The 18,520-nt window shown below is 49.4% G+C and overlaps 4 protein-coding genes across 7 annotated transcripts; 1 reads left to right on the forward strand and 3 right to left on the reverse strand.

The window, feature by feature from the left end:
• Nucleotides 1–510: 510 nt before the first annotated feature.
• Nucleotides 511–4,933, reverse strand: aasdh (aminoadipate-semialdehyde dehydrogenase). Its single transcript, XM_061297747.1, has 12 exons — nt 4,565–4,933; nt 4,122–4,493; nt 3,856–4,048; nt 3,405–3,750; nt 3,153–3,325; nt 2,731–2,947; nt 2,552–2,664; nt 1,636–2,155; nt 1,405–1,568; nt 1,175–1,300; nt 961–1,098; nt 511–885 (listed from the first exon to the last, which is right to left on the reverse strand). Exons 1-12 carry the CDS (start codon nt 4,804–4,806, stop codon nt 511–513), a joined length of 2,979 nt encoding a protein of 992 aa, XP_061153731.1. The 5' UTR covers nt 4,807–4,933.
• A 631-nt stretch (nt 4,934–5,564) lies between these two features.
• On the reverse strand, nt 5,565–12,327 carry ppat (phosphoribosyl pyrophosphate amidotransferase). Its single transcript, XM_061297298.1, has 12 exons — nt 12,207–12,327; nt 11,731–11,933; nt 8,132–8,198; nt 7,845–8,051; nt 7,664–7,776; nt 7,446–7,591; nt 7,293–7,365; nt 7,082–7,233; nt 6,846–6,973; nt 6,559–6,780; nt 6,142–6,262; nt 5,565–6,077 (listed from the first exon to the last, which is right to left on the reverse strand). Exons 2-12 carry the CDS (start codon nt 11,856–11,858, stop codon nt 5,905–5,907), a joined length of 1,530 nt encoding a protein of 509 aa, XP_061153282.1. The 5' UTR covers nt 11,859–11,933; nt 12,207–12,327; the 3' UTR covers nt 5,565–5,904.
• Nucleotides 8,663–15,150, forward strand: paics (phosphoribosylaminoimidazole carboxylase, phosphoribosylaminoimidazole succinocarboxamide synthetase). 4 transcript variants are annotated; one of them, XM_061297294.1, is made up of 15 exons: nt 8,663–8,909; nt 9,422–9,853; nt 9,921–9,980; nt 10,050–10,589; nt 10,670–10,747; nt 10,964–11,094; nt 12,506–12,545; nt 12,630–12,827; nt 13,383–13,561; nt 13,644–13,823; nt 13,958–14,071; nt 14,158–14,241; nt 14,354–14,534; nt 14,657–14,815; nt 14,890–15,150. In XM_061297294.1, exons 1-15 carry the CDS (start codon nt 8,855–8,857, stop codon nt 15,054–15,056), a joined length of 2,598 nt encoding a protein of 865 aa, XP_061153278.1. In that variant the 5' UTR covers nt 8,663–8,854; the 3' UTR covers nt 15,057–15,150. The 4 variants fall into 4 exon arrangements, with proteins under 4 accessions (XP_061153278.1, XP_061153277.1, XP_061153280.1 ...); XM_061297293.1 differs by having other exon boundaries at nt 8,716–8,909; nt 9,434–9,853; XM_061297296.1 differs by lacking the exons at nt 8,663–8,909; nt 9,422–9,853; nt 9,921–9,980; ... (1 more) ...; nt 10,670–10,747; nt 10,964–11,094 and adding an exon at nt 11,952–12,044.
• An 800-nt stretch (nt 15,151–15,950) lies between these two features.
• LOC133166904 (GTP-binding protein REM 2-like) lies at nt 15,951–18,369 on the reverse strand. Its single transcript, XM_061297299.1, has 5 exons — nt 18,135–18,369; nt 17,438–17,762; nt 17,300–17,373; nt 16,858–17,035; nt 15,951–16,624 (listed from the first exon to the last, which is right to left on the reverse strand). The coding sequence occupies exons 1-5, from the start codon at nt 18,186–18,188 to the stop codon at nt 16,329–16,331; spliced, it is 927 nt and encodes a 308-aa protein (XP_061153283.1). The 5' UTR covers nt 18,189–18,369; the 3' UTR covers nt 15,951–16,328.
• Nucleotides 18,370–18,520: the final 151 nt, after the last annotated feature.

Below are 18,520 nucleotides of genomic sequence, written 5' to 3' on the forward strand. Positions count from 1 at the left end.
TTTGACAATGTTGCTAATCGGAAGACCTTTTTATGGACAAGCGATTAAAAAAAATAAACATTTCATCATTTTTATATATTTATATATTAACAGACAATCCGCCATTTATTTCCAAACAAAGCACATGAGTTGTGGCTAAATAAGTTAAGTTAAAGTTAAGTTAAAGTTAAAGTTAAAGTTAAGTTAAGTTAAGTTAAAGTTAAAGTTAAAGTCCCAATGATCGTCACACACACATCTGGGTGTGGTGAAATTTGTCCTCTGCATTTAACCCATCCCCATGTGATTTTGATCCATCCCCTGGGGGAGCGGGGAGCAGTGAGCAGCAGCGGTGCCGCGCTCGGGAATCATTTGGTGATCTAACCCCCCAATTCCAACCCTTAATGCTGAGTGCCAAGCAGGGAGGCAATGGGTCCCATTTTTATAGTCTTTGGTATGACCCGGCCGGGGTTTGAACCCACAACCTTCCAGTCTCAGGGCGAACACTCTACTACTAGACCACTGAGCTGGTGCTCAAATGTTCATTTGTAAACAATACACGTAATCATTTCGACACCCGACCACCAGGGAACGTCCGCGCACCACCGGGGAGGAGAAAAGTTCCCCGGGAAGCGTCCGCGAGCACAGCGCGCGTCCGTCCCGAGCGTCCAGGATGTAGACGGTACCGTCGGTGGAGGCCACGCCCACCAGCTCCCCTCGCTTCCCGCCGTCAAAGACGCAAGGGCTGGCGAAAACTTTACTCTCCGTCCGGAAAGTCCAAAGCAAGGAGCCGTCGGCGGTGTTCAAGCAGTAGAGGCAGCTGTCGTGTGAGCCGCACAGGAGCCTCTTGAGGTCGGAGGTGACGCACGGTGACGAGAAGACGGCGGCGTCTGTCCGGAACTGCCAAATCTGATGGGACAACGGCAAAGCTCCAATTTACTGCCACACAAATTTCAATTAAATGTAAACTGCAAGTTTTCTCACTAATGTGCCATTGTAGCTGAAGCAGAGGATGTTTCCGTCCACCGAGCCGATCGCCACACGGCCGCCGGCGCCGCCACACTTTGGCGATGAGAAGAAGGGGACCTTCCTGTTGTGCGACCACAGGACGTCACCGCTGTCCTGACGCCACAAAAAAAGTGTCATATTTGGTTGACTATACACTGCCCAGATGGGGTCGTTACACAAAAAAACTTACTGGGTGTAAACACAGCAGCTTGCCACCTAGCGTGGCCACGTACAGTTGGCGGCGGGTGACGTCCAGATACGGCGAGGAGAAGACGGCCCCGCCCTCGCAGTGATGCCTCCAAATGCAACGCTGAGCCTGAAACAAAAATGGATACACTGGCACCTTGAGGTTTTGCCTTTCCGACCCGTTGCTTACATTTAACTTGTTACCCATCCTTTGGTGACTAGAGTCCAACACACCTGGAGGTCTAAGGCGTACACAAAACCGTCGTGCGAGCCCACCATCATCCGGCCCGAGACGCTGTCCACAGCAGGTCGGCTCTTCACGGCGTCGCCCGTCTCAAAGACCCAACACGTCTCCCCGGAGTCGGCGCTCAGCACGTACACGCCTGCGTCGTAGCAACCTGAAGCGGGCCAACACGTCATGACGGCATTTGTCCGGGAGCGGCGGTGAAAAGGATGAAAACCGACCTACGACCACGTAGCGTCCACACGGGGACACGGCGGCCGACGCCTCGATTCGTCCCCCGAGGACTCGCTCCCACAGCAGGCGTCCGCTGTCCAGGTCCAGAGCCTGCAGCCTGTGCGAGTGCGAGCCGATGAACACGCTGGTTCCGTTGCCGTCTTCACGGACCAGAAGCACCGGGGAGGCGTCCACGCATCTTCCCGTGTCCGAAGACCAGTGCTCGCTGAGGTCTTCTCTCTCTGTCATCTCACCCTCTCGCTTCAAGGCCTTCACAGGCCGCCTCGCTTCGCCATCCCCAGAAGGTGCTTCCGCCTCGACACGCTCTCTTTTCCCCGGAGCAAGGAGGAGACGCAGGACGTCAGCAAAGGTCCCGTCGAGGATCGCCTCCAAAAGCTGAGGCGAGCTCACTCCGGTGGAAGCCAGAACGTCCTCGCAGAGTCGAAGCGCCTTTAGGGAGTCTCCGCCGCCAAATAGGAAACGGGAGCCCTCGTCCAAAGCGGCGTTCCCGTCGAGACCGAGGGCGGTCTGTTGACAGGTCAGAAGGAATTTGAATTTTAATATTTCTAATGTTATGTTTGGCATGAAACTAAGTCCAAAGTGGCATTGAAGGCATCATCAATATGTTGAAGGAATACTAATATGCTTTTTATCTTTAGTTCATGAATACAGTTAAAAGGAGCCAGTCAGATTTCCTGCCACTAGATGGCAGTAGCGGTCCATGTTGACTATTGGTGATAGTATTTTTCTAATTGAGATCAAATTAATTGGAACATGATGTAATATATGAATCACTGCCTATTTTGTTCATTTGTAAACTCAAACTTTTACTTCTAAGTAATTATTACTAAATTGTTGTATACAAGTTTTATACTCAAATGTCCACTCAACTATAAATTCTGTTGGTGGAAACATTTTTCATACCTGCCATAAAGTTTGCAGAGTTTTCTTGAGTTCGGCGACATCTTTATGGGGCTGACTGACATCCAAGCGTCGCCTCTCGTATATTTTCACCAATGCTCGCATATCTGTTTTTCCTGCACACAAGAGGCTATGGAACATTCCAGCCAAGCTTAATAAATCAATTTTTGGTCGATACTCACCGTGAGGGGTCAGAGGTAAGGCCTGGACGCACACCAGCGTGTCAGGAATAGCATAGGAGGGGAGCAGCGGGGTCAGCTGATTGAGGAGGTCCCTGCTCAGGTCCTCGGAGGACGGCGACCCGTCTTCCTGGGAGGGGCTGACGACGAAGGCGAGCAGTCGGCCGCTTTCGTGCAGACACGCGGCGCAGGACTCCACCTCAGGTAGACTCGACAGCAGCTGAAATTAGAATAATCGAATCAACAATTGACGATTAATATTTAATACTAATAATGAATTAACAATGAACAAAAACATCAATCTTAATTCAATCCAAATGACAAAATAATGTATATTATACTGTGAAATTGTAATTATTGACAATAATTTGATTCTATTATTGTGAGCATTATAAATTAAATTATGTTAGTAAAAAAAAGCTTACTTGTTGCAGGTGGTCCAGGTTGACGCGTTTGCCGTGGCGCTTGATGCTTCTGTCCTTTCGTCCGCGGTAGTACATGTGTCCCCCTCTCACATCCACCCAGTCTCCCGTGGCCCTCATCGTCCCGGGCACTGCCGAGTCCTCGTGGTCCAGGAGGCAGACCCGCTGGTCACCGCCTGCCTCCACCAAGCATTAATAACTTAAGTTCTGAGACCCCTTGGCTAGTTTTATCAAGCTTTGACGGATGGCGCTCACCTATGAAGACCTCTCCTTCGCCTTCTGTCACCACGCCGCCATCTTGGCCCCTCACCTCCACCCTGGTGCCCATCAAAGGGCTCCCAAGAGGCACGGCGGAGGAAGCCGAGTCCTCGGGCCGCCGGAGCAGCGGGATCTCGTAGCAGGTGGCCCAGCAAGACACCTCGGTGATGCCGTAAACATTGAACACTGCCGTGGTATTGTCTTTGTGACGCCAGGAGTTCAGCGCCGATATCGACGGGCATGCCTCGCCGCCCAGGGCCAGCACGCGCAGCGGCGAGCCGCGAGACAGCACCTCCTGTCGGAGGAGTCGCGGACCGAAACGACACAGCAGGGTGGGTGTGACCTGTGGAAAAGAAACATGAGTGGCATGATAGTCCGTTTCTTATTTTCCAGTTCATTATGGAATAAAAGATGGAAGGCAAAAAGAAAATGTCGAGATGCCAATGACCTGCATGAGCGTCGTCTCGTGACGGCGGAAGAGAAGCCGGCAAAGCCGCTTGGGTATTTTCTTGAGCACGGCCGGAACGACGAGGAGCCGAGCCCCGGATGACAAGGCCAGGAAAATGTCAACCACTGACGGGTCAAAGGTCAGCGGCGACGCCAGGAAGACCACGTCGACACAGCTCACCGAAAACAAACGTCTGACAAAGAAAAAGGTTGACTGAGATCCACTGTGGACCAAAGTTGGAAGAAATAGAACATCTTGTTCCTGACCTCAGGTGTAAAATGTTGGGAATTATGCAGTTGTGTGGCACCCGCACAATCTTGGGCGAGCCCGTCGTTCCAGATGTGTGCAACACGTACGCCAAACCTCCTCCAGCTGCTTCGTGGAGGGATGACGGCGGTTCAGGTGTTTCTTGCACGGCGTCCGTTGGTGGCTGCACCCGAACCACAGTGAGTTTGAACTTCGGCCACACCGCGTGTATTTCGACGCTCATGTGTTGGGTGAAGGCTGCCTGGAATCTCTTCAGGAGGTCGCTCTTCACAGCACAGAATCTGAGGTGACACTTGCTCATGACCCGAGAGGAGACAAGTCCTGGAGCTCCTGGATCAAGCGGCACATAAGCAGCGGGTGTCTGCAGGATCCTGCACCCCCAAAATGGAGGACATAAACATTGCATTCTTTGGTTATGTTAAAACATGTTTAATGAGCTCACCCAATGATCCACACGGGTATAAAGAGATCATCGCTACAGTAGAGTCCAATTACGCCGTTGTTATGCCCACAGTGTTGTTGTAGAAGGCGGCAGAGTTCGCTGGAAAGCTCCACTAGGTCCTTGTAGAACAATGACACCGGACCGTCCGACGAGGACCCGCCGTCAAAAGTCACCGCTACCCGCTCGGAATGATCCGAAGCGGCGGTGGCTACGAGCCCCTGCAGAGTTACGCAAGACTCCATGCTACCGCTCCCCACAACAAAATATTCCCTTTTCGTGTTTATTTAATACCGGACATGATTCGGGACTGAAGATTGTTTGGATCCACCGGCGTGATAACATTGTTGCTTTTGTTTATGACGTAGAAAGACCGGCACGATAACATTGTCGCTTTTTGATGACGTAGCGCGTGCCAACGCAACTGAATAAAAAAGATGCATTCAGAGTCAAGTCCTATATTTGCGATAGTTTATGCTACGACATTACAAATTTTTAAATAATTACACACATAAAATATCAACTTTTATTAGCGTCTGACACGCCTCTCTATTTGTCTTCTAAGTGTGTTGTCTTCAAGTACAGCATGTTTTGAAGTTTTGAGGATTCCAGTCAGGTGCACGGCTTGCCGGAGGAATCCTTTTCTTGGTAAGTATTCTTTATAGAACATTGTTAAGACTACCGAGAATTGCTTTAAATGTTTAAATGCTAATTATATTTATTATTATAAAACAGAAGACGTTGCCGTCTAAAATGTTGCCGTTGTAAAGGTGTTCAGTTAGCGCAGCTTCAATTTGCACTTTACGTGAAAAATATGTTTGATCATTTGTGAATTACGGAAGAGGATTAGGGCCATTGAAGATAAAAAGAAAACGAGGTGACAGTATTCTGACTTTTGTTCTCAGAATTCTGACTTTGAAGTGAGAATTCCCATTTCAAAGTCAGAATTCTGCTACTGTTAAAGTTAGTTTAAAAAAAAAAAAAAAGGACTAAAACAAATGGGTGAATTCGATCGGTTTATTTGATGTGTGGGAAAACAGAATATTAACGCATTGTAATCAGGACCACAGGGACATTTTACACATTGCCTCATTTTAGTACAAAACTCAAATGATCTTAAAGGATAAACTCAAATGACCTTAAAGGAAAATCTTTGGTTGCTTGTTTCCCCCTTTTACCTAACAAATATGGTTGAATAAAATTGGGCACATTCTAATGGTATATTTACATAACTCAGCTCAATCCAACCACTAGAACAGAAGCAGTAGAGGCACTCGGGTGTAGTAAGAAGGACAAAGTTTTCATCTCAAGATTGAGTGTAACTTCTAAACTGACTTGGCAGTTTACCATTCCAGCTCTACTGGGTACTTTCCAGTCAGACACGCGGTGCAGTGCCCCACTCTGCTGCCGGACTTGCATGTTGAGTCGATCATTTTATCCCCTTGCAGGGAGGTGATTCCCTTCTGGACGGCCGTCACGAGCCCTTCTACGCTCAAGTACTGCACGCTGTCGGCGCCTGAATGCAACACGGCAAAGGTTAACTAACGTAAGTCAAACGCTGACTCGCCACGTGCGCTTACCGATGTATCCGGCGATGTCCTGGAACTCTGGCCTGTTGGCGATAAGTTCCTCTTTTGTGGGAATGTTGATTCCCATGTAGCAGGGGAACTTGATAGGAGGCGAAGCCACTCTGATGTGGACCTGTCAGAAAGGTGCGGCTCAATCCACATGGTCAAATTGGTAATTCCAGCTAAAATTTCCAGGAATAAAATATGTTTTGGATTAATGATTCCTAACCACTGTGCAGAGGCAAAGTAGTGACTTGTGAGAGATCACGAGGCAAACCGAAGGAAAATAGAAGTTAGAGTAGTGTGTGCCTTGGCCATCAGGGGGCAGTATAATACAGTTTCACAACTAACTTGTGTTTCGCAGAGGAGAAATATATACAGTGGAACCTTGATTTAATGGAATAAACGGCAGGTTGGATTGTGTCAAACCTGTGTGGCGCCCGCCTCCTTCAGTAGTTTAATGATGGGCGAGATGGTGTTGCCCCTGACGATGGAGTCGTCTACCAGCACAACCCGCTTGCCCGCAAAGTTGTCCGTCAGGGCGCCAAATTTCTTGGCCACGCCCAACTGCCTCAGGCGGGTGTTGGGCTGGATGAAGGTTCTCCCGACGTAGCGGTTCTTGCACAGAACTTCGATGTAGGGCAGGCCGGACTGTGGGAACATTCTAGTTGAGAACCGAGGGGGACGATTTAGTGCAGGTTTGGATTCTGACGGACCTGCTGGGCGTAACCCAGTGCGGCGGGGGTCGCAGACTCTGGTACGGTGCTGACCACGTCCGCGTCCGTCGGGGCCTCGATGGCCAGCTGTCTGCCGCAGCGCTGTCTTACAGTATACACCATCTGTCCTGTTGCATAAACGGTTGACATACATTTTGGAGGATGTGGAATGATAATTGGAGACTCCGCAGTAAAGCAAAAAAGGTCCAAAAGGCAAGCACAGTGTACACACTAACCTTCAAAAAGGGAGTCGGGTCTGGCAAAGTAAACATATTCGAATATGCAGAAAGCCGGCAGGTCCCCCTCGCGACGAGGCACCACGCTCAAAGTCTTGACTCCGTGTCGGGATATCTGGACTATCTCTCCCGGGAGAACCTCTTTGTAGTACCTGAGCGGCAAGAGAGAAAGCGGTCAGAAGATGGCAAGTTCAAGTCGGTATGGACCTACTTGGCGCCGATGGACTGGAAGCTGCAGGACTCCGAGGACACGACCCAGCCCTCCGTGTCTGCCTCGCCGCCACCTGAACAGGCCCGTGGAGATAATCATCGGAAGGTTTTTATAAAAAAAAACAAAAAAAAAACGCCTTCTCCTCCTGCTTACCTGAGTTGTGGAATTTGGAGACGGGCACCACGCGTCCGATGCAAAGGGGTCGGTTCCCGTAGGGGTCCCGCACGGCGTAAATGACGTCTTTGAACATCACCAACAACGAGTACGACGTGGGCGTCTCCGTCATGAGATTTTTAATCCTAGGAAGTCATCGGAAGACCATTTGATGGCTGGCAGCATGAGCGGCAAAATGGTCGTACAAGGACACACACCTGGCCACCCAGTCGGGTGCGTCCACCTCCTCCTCAGGCGGAGTAAAAGCCAGCAGCTGGGTGATGAGCTCGCTGTCCGAGCTGGTGGACAAACCCACGCCGTGACGCATCACCTGCACGCGAGCACAATCGATTCAGTACGCCGAAACGAAGGCACCGAACGAAATGGCGGACGACGGACCTTTTTACGCAGGGCGAGCGCGTTGACCAGCTCTCCGTTGTGCGCCACCGCTATCTGCCCGTGCAGCGTGTCCACCACAAAGGGCTGGCAGTTCTGCAGCTCCGAAATGCCGGTGGTGGAGTAACGCGTGTGACAGATGCCCAGGTTGCCGTAACGCAGCTTGACGAGAGCCTCGGGGGGGAAAGCCGTGCTCACCAAGCCCATGCCCTGATGACAAAAAAAAAAAAAAAAGAAATCGCATGTGGTCATGAAGTGGAGATGTCATTTGTGAGGGGATCTGGGTTCACCTTCAGGGTCGTGTACGTGGGTGGACTGGCGCCATCGCTTGTGACGACCCCGGCGCTTTCTTGACCTCTGTGGAGGAACAATCGCAAAGGTCAATGGAGGGAAAACAACAGTAGTGAAGACTGTATTCCCCTGTAGTCATCATGCCCCTGAATTTTTGCAGGATTAAACATGCACCAGCCAATCCAAGGGCAGATGATCCGTCAAGCCTGCAGGCAAACCAGACAGGTTTCACAGAGCGGGAAGGGAAATCTTAAGGTGTTTTTTCTTCTTTTCTTTCAGGGGCGGTGACCTCTTCAAGGGATTTTGTTGCCTCGCTGCAGTTGCAGTCTATTTACCAAGCTGCTTCTCAGATTACACTCAGGGCCCTCCCCCTTCGACACATAGCTTAAGCCAGTGGTGAGGCCGCTTTCCTGCGCGGGGGCGTTGCTTTCAGGCTTAACCGCCTGGTTGCCTAGGGAACTGAGCAGCAGAGCCAGATGGGTCGAGGGGGGGTGGGGAAAGCGTTTCCACGTCAGCTCTGAGCAGACAGTGCGCCGGAGGGGTGGGGGGGTTGCGAACTGGCTCTGGCGTGGGGGAGGGACGAGGCGGCGGCTCAGCACCAGGCTCAGAGCAGAGTCACATTTGAGCTGGTGGCGGAGCGTCTAAGGAGGCTCAGCGTCGAACGTGGCTGGGAGGACGGCCTGGGCCTTGAAAGCAACAAGAGGCCTCAGACGGACATAACAATGGACCAAATGGGGGAACAGCGGAGAGGCTTCTACCCCTCCTCAGCTCCTGAAGGTAAACATTTAGAGGGGACTGTGGGCAGTTGGGAGGCACGGGGGGGGGGGGGTTCATTATGTCCAAAAGGGGTCACGTGAAAAAGTGGAGCTACCTCAATTATCCTGCTTCAAATCCATTTCAAGTATTTCTTCTACAAAGCATCATATTGTATTATTTGAATACTACTGCTACTTGTATCGCGATATGTTTTAAATATAAGATAGAAATAAAAAGATTCAGTTTGTCATTAAATTGACAGTTAATACATATTTAAGTGATTTTTTTTTTTTCGTAAATTTGATTAGAATAGAAATGAGGCTTCAAATCGAGCCGCTGTTTCGCTGTCAAAAGATCGTGGGCAACCTTAGGTTTCCAAAATACATTCCACCGGGTCGTCGTGGTGTCCCAACAAGAGGCGCTAACCGCCAGCGAGCTAATTCTGCAATTTTTTAAAATCTATTTTTGGTGGGTACTTCTATTGCTGAAGTACCAGCTATATTGTCAACATCTGTACATTTGTTAAAAACCAGGGGTTCACCTAGGCTCAGTCGGGATAGATGAAGGCCGCCATTGGACGGACGAGGAAGTGCGAGCGCTGCTGTGCGTCTGGGCCGACCGGCGCGTGCGGGAGAGCCTCAAGAGCACGTTGCACAACAAGTACATCTTCCAGGAGATATCCAGCCAGATGAAGCGCACCTTTGGCGTGGTGCGCAACTGGAAACAGTGCCGCACCAAATATAAGAACCTCAAGTACGACTACAAGATGGCCAAGAGCACGCACGCGGCCCGCGGCGGCGCCACCAGCAACCCGGGGAAGTACATGAAGTTCTACCACGAGGTGGAGGCCATTCTGCTGGACCACGACTTGGAAGAGGGCTCTTTGGGGATGCAGAGGAAGTTGGGTCACGGGGAGAACACGACGGCCCCTGGAGAAAGCGAAGTCGTCATCGAGATTGACAACGGTACGTACGCCGTGTTCTTTCAATTCGGAATCCGGCAAAACCCAGATGTTGTTTTCTGCGCCGGCAGGTGACACCAGCGACCATTACGACCTGGACGCCGACATGGATTCCAAATGGAGAGAGACAGGTCAAAGTTCAAATATTTCATCCCGACGATGCCGCCGATGTTGACTCCCTCCCGGTTTCATTTCAACAGCCGTGGATCCGTCCACCGCCGACCAGCTCCAAGTGGTGACCGTGTCGGACACGGGGAGAAACTGGAGCGAGCAGGAGGTGCGAGCGCTAATTCAAGTGTGGTCCGACGAGCGGGTTCGGCGCCAGCTGGAGAGCTCCACTAGGAAGCGGGATGTTTTCACCCAGATCTCCAACCGGTTGATGCAGCAGGGCATCGAACGCGACTGGAAGCAATGCCACACCAAGTACAAGAACCTCAAGTACCTGTACCGCTCGCTCCAAAAGGGCAAGACGGACGACGCAGACCCCAAACGCCTCATGAGGTATTACGGCGAGGTGGACGCAATTATGAACCGCAAGGCCAGGGGCTCGCAGGCGGACTTCCGCCGAACCGCGATGCCGCGGGAGGACGCTCATCCAACGAGTGAGGCGGAGGAACCAATCTGTCGCTCAGAGTCGGTTTCGCCCACGCGACTCGCACCGATGCCACGGGAGGAACAAGGGATGAGAACAAGAAGTACTCATCACATGGACCAGTGGCACCCACAGAGCATTTCATTAGGTACACCTTTATTTCTTTAACCTTGAAAATATCGCAAAAAAAAACCCATCTCTAATAAAGACACTATGTATCGTTTGCAGGATGTTGTGACAGCAGCCTGACGCACGCCGACTATTTGTCCACTGGGCGAGGGAGGAAGAGGAAGGCGGACGACGAAGGTTTGAAGAGTGTCCGCTATTTGCGTATTGACTTCACATGACAGCCACAAGCCTTTGTGCAGCCCGAACGAGTCCCATGACTGGCCTTTTTAATTAGATTAGTACGGATAGTAGTACGTTTGTCACCGTGGACAAAAGGCCAGGCTCATGACGGAACCACAGAAACAAATCTTTTGCATTCTTAAAAAAAAAAAAAAAAAAAAATTCTCTCTACAGATACTCTCCTGACAGCGGTGAAGAAAAACGAGGACAGTGTGACCATTAAAGAAGAGCAGCCTCACGTTCCGATACTTGAAGTCCTTTCAGTCTGCTCGATGGCCTATCAAGATGCACCTCCAGAGGCGCAGGTAATTATGAGAATAATTCCACATTCACATCATCTGTGGGAGGTCACATCAGACCAGTGCTCGGGGAAATACGGTTTGAAGCAAATTACAACCACGTGAGGTGACATTTCATTGGGTTCATTTGTATATTGAGGTGGGGCGAATTATTCGGAATACTTAATTAATAAAAATTTGATGTTAGGTTGAACAACTGAGGACAAATTTGCGACTCCAACTCCCCCCCCCCCTTGCGTTACTTTGGTTGTAGTTTGGAAACATTACTGACTTACTTAAACTCCTACAGAATTTTTCTTGAATGCCAACTATTTGAGTAAAGAACGTACTGAACATTCTTAACAGGTCTGAGCAGTACGCTCACTCACATTTTTGGGCTTCTGATTTTAATGGTCATAATGTCAAACCAGTTTGGACATCGCTGTTTTACGACGACTAGCGCCAGTCTTGAACGCATCTCGGAGAAAAAAAAGAACCTTCACACTTGCACGCTAGATCGGAACTCGTTGTCAGTATGAAACCCCACGTGTAGAAACGATTGAACAAATAACAGCGATAGGTCTCCATTTGGACCGTTTGGATCATTTTCAAAGCATAAAAAAACATATGCGCCTCGAGTAATTTGAAAGTGTAGCGGGTTACCTGTGTTGCAACGCCACAAGTCCCAGGGTGAGCACCTGAGCCACCTCCAGTTGCGTGGGCCACTCACCGGCAGCCACACAGCCGAATACCCCGCACTCCTCCCCGATACCGGACTCCTCGAACTCCATCTGGCCGCTGCCTGATCGCTCGCTAGCCCGGTGTTGTTGCTGCAGCTGGTGGTCCTAAGTGGCCTTGAGGGTGATCTGCGCATGCGCAAGACAAAGCAGCTCTTGTTTCCAGAACACGTGCTACAACAGGAGCGTGTTTCCTACACGAAAAACATACGATCGATCAAAATCACACAAAAAAAAAAGGTACGAAATCAATTCGGTGTGATAACTTATCGTCGGGATCAAGCATGATCTTAAAAAACACACACAAATTGCAGTTTTGTCATTCGGGCGCCATTAATTAATGTCCGAGGAATGTAACCAAGCATCTCGACGTGCTGTGAGTTAAAATTGACAACAAATCACCTCGATCGAGTGAATCGATTATGTTGAGCTGTTTGTTCGTTTTCTTTCACTGAGTCGGTAAAAAGAAGGTTCCAACATCTATTACTAAATGTGTCAGTGTTAAATCAGGGGCGTCTCCCCTTTCACGTGACGGCAATCCGCTCTTGTGATTGGTCCAAATAGTTCAGGGAGAGCAGCGATTGGCTTTCAGAGCACGTAAGAAACCGTCTTCCGTCTTCTGCCTCCACGCTTCAGACTCCTCAGTTGACAACTTTTAGCGTCGCTGACAGTTTTTGGTGTTTGTTTTATTTTTCGTGCAGTTATACAGCTCGTTGAAGATAAACATGACCTCAACACAAGGTAGGGTACAATATTTCCGATTACGCAACCTTTAAAACGTCACACTTTTAAAATAGCTTCTCATGTTGTCTTTTTTTTTTTAAGAACTGAGCATCGGTCAGAAACTGAACGAGGGTAAAACCAAGCAGATCTTCGAGATCGTGGATCAGCCTGGGCTAGTTCTCGTGCAGTCCAAGGACCAGATCACCGCCGGGAATGCAGTGAGGAAAGACCAAATGGAGGGCAAAGCAGCCATCGCCAATAAAACCACAAGCTGCGTGTTTGAACTGCTGCAGGAAGCAGGTGACAAAAGACACTGAAACGTCATGCGTGCAACACTTTACTACTATGACTAAGTCAGAAAAAACGCTAAATTACTAATCCATCATCAACATGAGTTTAACATTGTACACTACTTAACCAGACAGTGCTGAAACGTCAATGCAGTAACAGAGGAAACAAGAAACATTTAATTGTAATTCATTTGTATTTAACATTTAATCCATACAAGTGGTGTAACCTGAAATGCCCCTCCCCTCATATAACATTTCTAAAAATCTTTTTTTTTTTTCCATCACAATTTTCCTGGCAACCTAACTGCTGTATTGTAAATAACCATAATGAGCTCTATTAACATTTTGCAGTGTTCAAAGCCCACTTTAACGTTGTCATGTGCCGTGGCATTACGGACTCTTGCGTGACTCGGCCCTCTGCTTAAATTAATTTTCTAACCGTAACCCATTTGCCACTCACGAGACCATCAAATTTTGCACATGAGCACCGTGTGACTTATAATCAAGCTGAACGTACACAATGTCATTTTCCTTACTTGACACTCATTTTGTCCGATTCTTGCAGGCATCAAGACGGCCTTTGTGAGGAAGCACTCGGACACGGCCTTCGTGGCGGCCCACTGCGAGATGATTCCCATCGAGTGGGTGTGTCGCAGGGTGGCTACCGGTTCGTTCCTGAAGAGGAACCCGGGTGTGAAAGAGGGTTACCGCTTCTCCCCGCTGAAGATGGAGATGTTCTTCAAAGTCAGTCCATGCTTCGTAATCTGCAACTGTGATATGTGGACGGTCTTTGCGATGTTCCTAAACTATTACGTGGCTTCTCCAGGACGACGCCAACAACGACCCACAGTGGTCGGAGGAGCAGGTGCTGGAGGCTAAGTTCTCCCCTGCTGGGCTCGCCATCGGCCGCTGCGAGGTGGACATCATGAACCGCAGCACCGTGGCCATCTTTGAGATCCTCGAGAAGGCCTGGGCCACGCAGAACTGCACGCTGGTGGACATGAAGGTGTGTGTGTGCGTGCATTCTGAACGAAAAAGTGATGAAAACCCCCAAACTAATGAGTGAGTGATTTTGGCTGATTTGCTGCCCTCTGCTGGCTGTATAGAGTTGTTAAGGCTCTTTGTCCCCCCCCCCCCCAGATCGAGTTTGGCGTGAACGTAAAGACTCACGAGATTGTTCTGGCCGATGTGATCGACAACGACTCGTGGAGGCTGTGGCCCGCTGGAGATAGAAGCCAGCAGAAAGATAAGCAGGTCAGCCTTTTTTTTTTTTTTTTTTCTCGTCTTCACTGAAGAACTCATTGACTTGAGCGAGTCAAGGACTTTGCTCCTCTCTCTAGGTTTACAGAGACCTCAAAGAGGTGACCCCAGAGGCCATGCAAATGGTGAAGAGAAACTTTGAGTGGGTCTCCGAAAGGGTCAAGGTGCGACAAAACCTCACTTATCAGAAGATTTTGATCTTTGATCAATTTTGGTGGGTGGGGGAGTGCCATTGCTTTGGATGACCAACTGTGCTTTTTTGCTGCCCCTGTCTAGCTTCTGCTGGAGTCCCAAGCCACCAGCAGGGTGGTGGTCCTGATGGGCTCCACTTCTGACATGGCCCACTGCGAGAAGATCAAGAAGGCCTGCAACTCTTATGGAATTCCTTGCGTGCTGCGCGTCACCTCTGCGCACAAAGGCCCGGACGAGACTCTGCGTATCAAAGCGGAATACGAAGGTAGGTATCGTCCTTCCAGCAGTGGGACGTAACCAAGTAGTTTAAATATTTTTTTAATATGAATGTAATTATTCATTATGAAACAAGAAAGCAGATTATTTTTTCTTGTTGTTGTTTACCAGGAGACGGGGTTCCCACTGTGTTTGTGGCGGTGGCCGGCAGGAGCAACGGGCTCGGTCCCGTGATGTCGGGTAACACGGCTTATCCCGTCATCAACTGCCCACCGATCACGCCCGACTGGGGCTCCCAGGACGTGTGGTCCTCCCTCCGAATGCCCAGCGGTGAGTGATGGTTTTTAGTTTTTTTTTCAATTGAGATCATTAATTGAAACGCATCTTACTCTCGTTCGCTACAGGTCTGGGCTGTTCCACCATCCTCTCCCCTGATGCGGCTGCTCAATTTGCAGCTCAGATCTTTGGTCTGACCAATCACCTGGTGTGGAGCAAGCTGAGGGCCTCCATGCTCAACACTTGGGTGGCTCTCAAGGTGGCCGACAAGAAGCTCCAGGCCTGCAGCCTCTGAGCCAATGTCACATTGATGTTGACATCATCAGAATCAAAATCTTTAACATGAATTTGTGCGTCATTCGTTCCATTAAAAACAATTTCTAACGCAATGTCTCTGAAACTTAGAAGTTTTTTTAATTCATTTTTTATTTCTGTTTATGAATTTGTGTTTTTCTATTTTGTTTATTTTTCCATTTATTATTTGCGTCCTTTAAAAAATACTTCCCAAGTTTTTTAATTAATTTCTACTTTTCTGTGTGTTTGGATGATCTCATCAAGTTGCAGGACACCATCTCAACCACAAGGCGGAGCTCGTTGTCCGCTTTATCTCCAATGAATCAGATTCTTTTGTCTTTCCAGCAGTTTTCAGCCAAGGGAATGACTCAGAACCTCCTGCCACTTTTACTAAATATAAATATTTCTGAGTATTCCAATATATCACAGCTCCGCAATCCTTTGTTGGCAACAAACAATGGGTAAAACGACCTGCGATGTTTCAAAAAACGTGTGGGCTGAAGACGTGGGAGCATAGCGGATGAGAGAGCGAGCGCCAAGATCAAGAGGAGGAGGAAGAAGCTGCTGGGTGAAATTGCAAAAGCATCGCAGCAGCAGAGGAGGTAAGCGTGCCATGACGTCATCATTGCGTTATGATGGGGCCCACGTCTCCTTGACGACCGTAACGTGGCAACAATGCTTCCGCGTATATATTCCTCCATCCTCATTTTATCTCTTTCCTTACTATTCAGTGGATTCCCCTGCTTGACCGTCGTTGCCATGGAGACCACAATGAGACGAAATGAATCATCAGCGTGGTATCCCTCCTCGCTAATGACTTCGGAATATTCGGTCAACAGGAGCGCTGCTGCTTCCTCCTCGTTGTCACTGAGATGAACGAGGCAGACTATTATTTGACTATAAAAAAGCCTTTTATTCACATTGAAGTATCACTACAGCAGCTTACTTATACACAAGTATTGTGTCTTTGTCCGTTTTGTACAAAATATGAGTGGATAAATATAACATTACGCTTCAGGTGTCAATTTTAAGGCATTTTAAAACTTAATTAATTAGGCAGCCACATGACCTCACTAGCCTATTTTAGCTTCTGCCTTAAAGAATTTGTTTTAATGGTGAAAAAAGTTTGGAAATGATTTGTCTCCATTTTTACACCACGAAAACCTGGCATTTGGAAAGGGGTGTGTAGACTTATTATATCCACTGCATGTGGTTTCACTGTCAATAGGGTACCCTAGTTTTCAAGTGAGCGAGTTTTCAATGTTATTCCTCGTCACAGGGCCCCCAGGTCGTGGCAAGAGCGCGACTTCTGCCGCAGGAAGCGTCCGGCGTCCCCTCGCTCGCGCTGGTAACGAGGAACCAGGCTGGACAGGAAGCGCTTGGCGCGTGAAGTGATGCTCTCCCACTGGCCCCCGGCACTCATTTCCTCCGGGCTGGTGCCCGGGGGCCACGGGGGTTGGCCCCGCGCTAGCCGTACAACACTTTCCAAGAGCTCCGGGGTGCGGTGGTCCAGAGAGGCCGATATCTCCAGATAGAGGCAGTTGAAGAGGGTGGCGCTGGACATGGCCTCTGGAGGGGAGGGGGGGGTGGATTCGCATGAGGTTACAGATTTTTTTTGTGTGTGCAGACTTTTAATTGGGTCTGTTATAGCGGTTGTAATTCCACTCTCAACCAATAGATGGCAGTACACATAGCACCAAGACACAAGATGGCTCTAATGCACTACTTTTACTTCAAAGTTTTGATCTGACCTATAAAACAGCAAGGCGAAAATTGCAGAGGTACCACGACTTCAGTCTGACCTTGAGTGGTGACTTCTCGAGAGCGAACCAGGTCGCTTTTGTTGCCCACCAGGATGATGGGAGTCTGCGGCTGGGTCTCTCGCAGGAGCAGGCGAAGCTGCGCCGTGCGATGGAAACTGCGCCGGTCGGTCACCGAGAACACCAGCACGCACACTTCGCAGCGCAACGCTGACAGGTCCTGACAACACACACACACGAGAAATGAATGTCACAATAGAAACACAACATCCAATGATTCATGTTGTTTTTAGAGCACTCCCTCTGGAATTTGACACCTTCATGCATCTGTTGGCAATCCCCCCCGCACACACACACACACACATACACACACCTGAGTCGTGCCTCCGGGAAATGGAACACGCAAAACAATGTGGCCATTATTTGGATCCCAGAAGAAGTGCAACAAAAGATTCATTTGCATGTCCGCGCATGTTTGTCTCACGTGTCTCCAGTTGTCATAGATGACGATGTCGCTCTCCTCGTCGTCCACGGTGACGGCGCTGACGCGACCCTCCCCTGAAGACAACAAGAGCACGGGTGAGCCTGGATAAGTAAGTATGGAAGGAGCAAAACAAACAACCGTCTGAATCCACCGACGCCGTCCTGTCCACGTCCCCCGCTAGGGCGAAGGCCAGCGATGACTTCCCCACGCCGTTCTGTCCGAGGAGGGCTATCCTCAGGGGGCCGTCGGGCCTGCTCTCCGCCTCCTCCGCTGGTGCCACGTCGTCCGGCGCCAGGCTGAAGCGGATGGGCGGCGTGGCGGCGGCGGCGGCTCCACAGTCCGCCTCCGAGGACCAGTCACAGTCGTCGTGCACGGCCTCTTCCCGCCTGAGCTGATGCTTGATGGGCAGCGGCGTGCTGCCTCGGCGGGCGGTCGGCGTGCCGGTCAGGGTCATGGGGTCACACTGGAAGATATGTTGGAAGTTTGGCAAGGAACCATTTTTGAGTGGGCGTTCAAACCGTACATTTTTGCCTGCCAATGAGTCAGGATAAAAAAAAAGGTCGCAACCTAGTAAAAAGAAAGTATATTTTAGAAAAATTATATTTATATTATATATATATAATAATATATAATATATATATGTATTAATAATATTGAAAAGAAAAAGGATTTGGAGTGGCTGTGTTTGGCAGTTAGACAGCAGTTTTTTGTTATCAATTAATATTTCTGTCAAACTAACCATAAAACACACACACACACACATAAACACACACACACACACACACAAACACACAAAAGCAGCAACTAATTGACTGATTGCTAATCGTCTCTTTACCTTAAGGGGCTCCTGCTGGGTCTTGAGTCCGTCTTGGGGCACATCTGTCGGCATCTGCAAGCTGAGACACGACGCTGGATGAGGACTCGGTGGGGTGGGGGGCAAACTGGGGAAAAGACACCATCCAACAGAAGCATCCCCCAACCCTCAATCCCGTCTTCACCCACTCACGCAGTCACTCAGTGAGTACCTGAGCCGTCCTCACCTGTCACGCGGCTCTCTGCAACTACAACAAGATGATTGGAGCGCTCTTTCTGTCTCTCTCTCTTTCTCTCTCGCTCTCTCGGAGTTGACCTTTCTGTGACAATACAAGAACGTACCGCTAGAGGGCAGCAAAGTACAATGTCTTCATGATGAAGCGTTTTCTTTCCCATCTTTTGAGGCTA

Source organism: Syngnathus typhle, linkage group LG14 (genome assembly GCF_033458585.1).
Source record: "Syngnathus typhle isolate RoL2023-S1 ecotype Sweden linkage group LG14, RoL_Styp_1.0, whole genome shotgun sequence".
NCBI classification, from domain to species: domain Eukaryota; kingdom Metazoa; phylum Chordata; class Actinopteri; order Syngnathiformes; family Syngnathidae; genus Syngnathus; species Syngnathus typhle.

Excerpts from the sequence above, each read along its gene's own strand:
- aasdh (XM_061297747.1), bottom strand. The coding sequence starts at position 4,806 with ATGGAGTCTTGCGTAACTCTGCAGGGGCTCGTAGCCACCGCCGCTTCG. Across the intron at positions 2,665-2,730 it reads CTTACCTCTGACCCCTCACG|GAAAAACAGATATGCGAGCA; the intron begins GTGAGTATCGAC and ends TCTTGTGTGCAG. Across the intron at positions 1,099-1,174 it reads AGCTGCTGTGTTTACACCCA|GACAGCGGTGACGTCCTGTG; the intron begins GTAAGTTTTTTT and ends TTGTGGCGTCAG.
- paics (XM_061297294.1), top strand. The coding sequence starts at position 8,855 with ATGGACCAAATGGGGGAACAGCGGAGAGGCTTCTACCCCTCCTCAGCT. Across the intron at positions 11,095-12,505 it reads ATGCACCTCCAGAGGCGCAG|TTATACAGCTCGTTGAAGAT; the intron begins GTAATTATGAGA and ends TTTTTCGTGCAG. Across the intron at positions 14,072-14,157 it reads GCCAGCAGAAAGATAAGCAG|GTTTACAGAGACCTCAAAGA; the intron begins GTCAGCCTTTTT and ends TCCTCTCTCTAG.
- ppat (XM_061297298.1), bottom strand. The coding sequence starts at position 11,858 with ATGGAGTTCGAGGAGTCCGGTATCGGGGAGGAGTGCGGGGTATTCGGC. Across the intron at positions 6,781-6,845 it reads CACTGGGTTACGCCCAGCAG|TCCGGCCTGCCCTACATCGA; the intron begins GTCCGTCAGAAT and ends ATGTTCCCACAG. Across the intron at positions 6,263-6,558 it reads AGGAGGCGGGCGCCACACAG|GTCCACATCAGAGTGGCTTC; the intron begins GTTTGACACAAT and ends CCTTTCTGACAG.
- LOC133166904 (XM_061297299.1), bottom strand. The coding sequence starts at position 18,188 with ATGCCGACAGATGTGCCCCAAGACGGACTCAAGACCCAGCAGGAGCCC. Across the intron at positions 17,036-17,299 it reads TCTATGACAACTGGAGACAC|GACCTGTCAGCGTTGCGCTG; the intron begins GTGAGACAAACA and ends GTGTGTTGTCAG. Across the intron at positions 16,625-16,857 it reads TCGAGAAGTCACCACTCAAG|AGGCCATGTCCAGCGCCACC; the intron begins GTCAGACTGAAG and ends CCTCCCCTCCAG.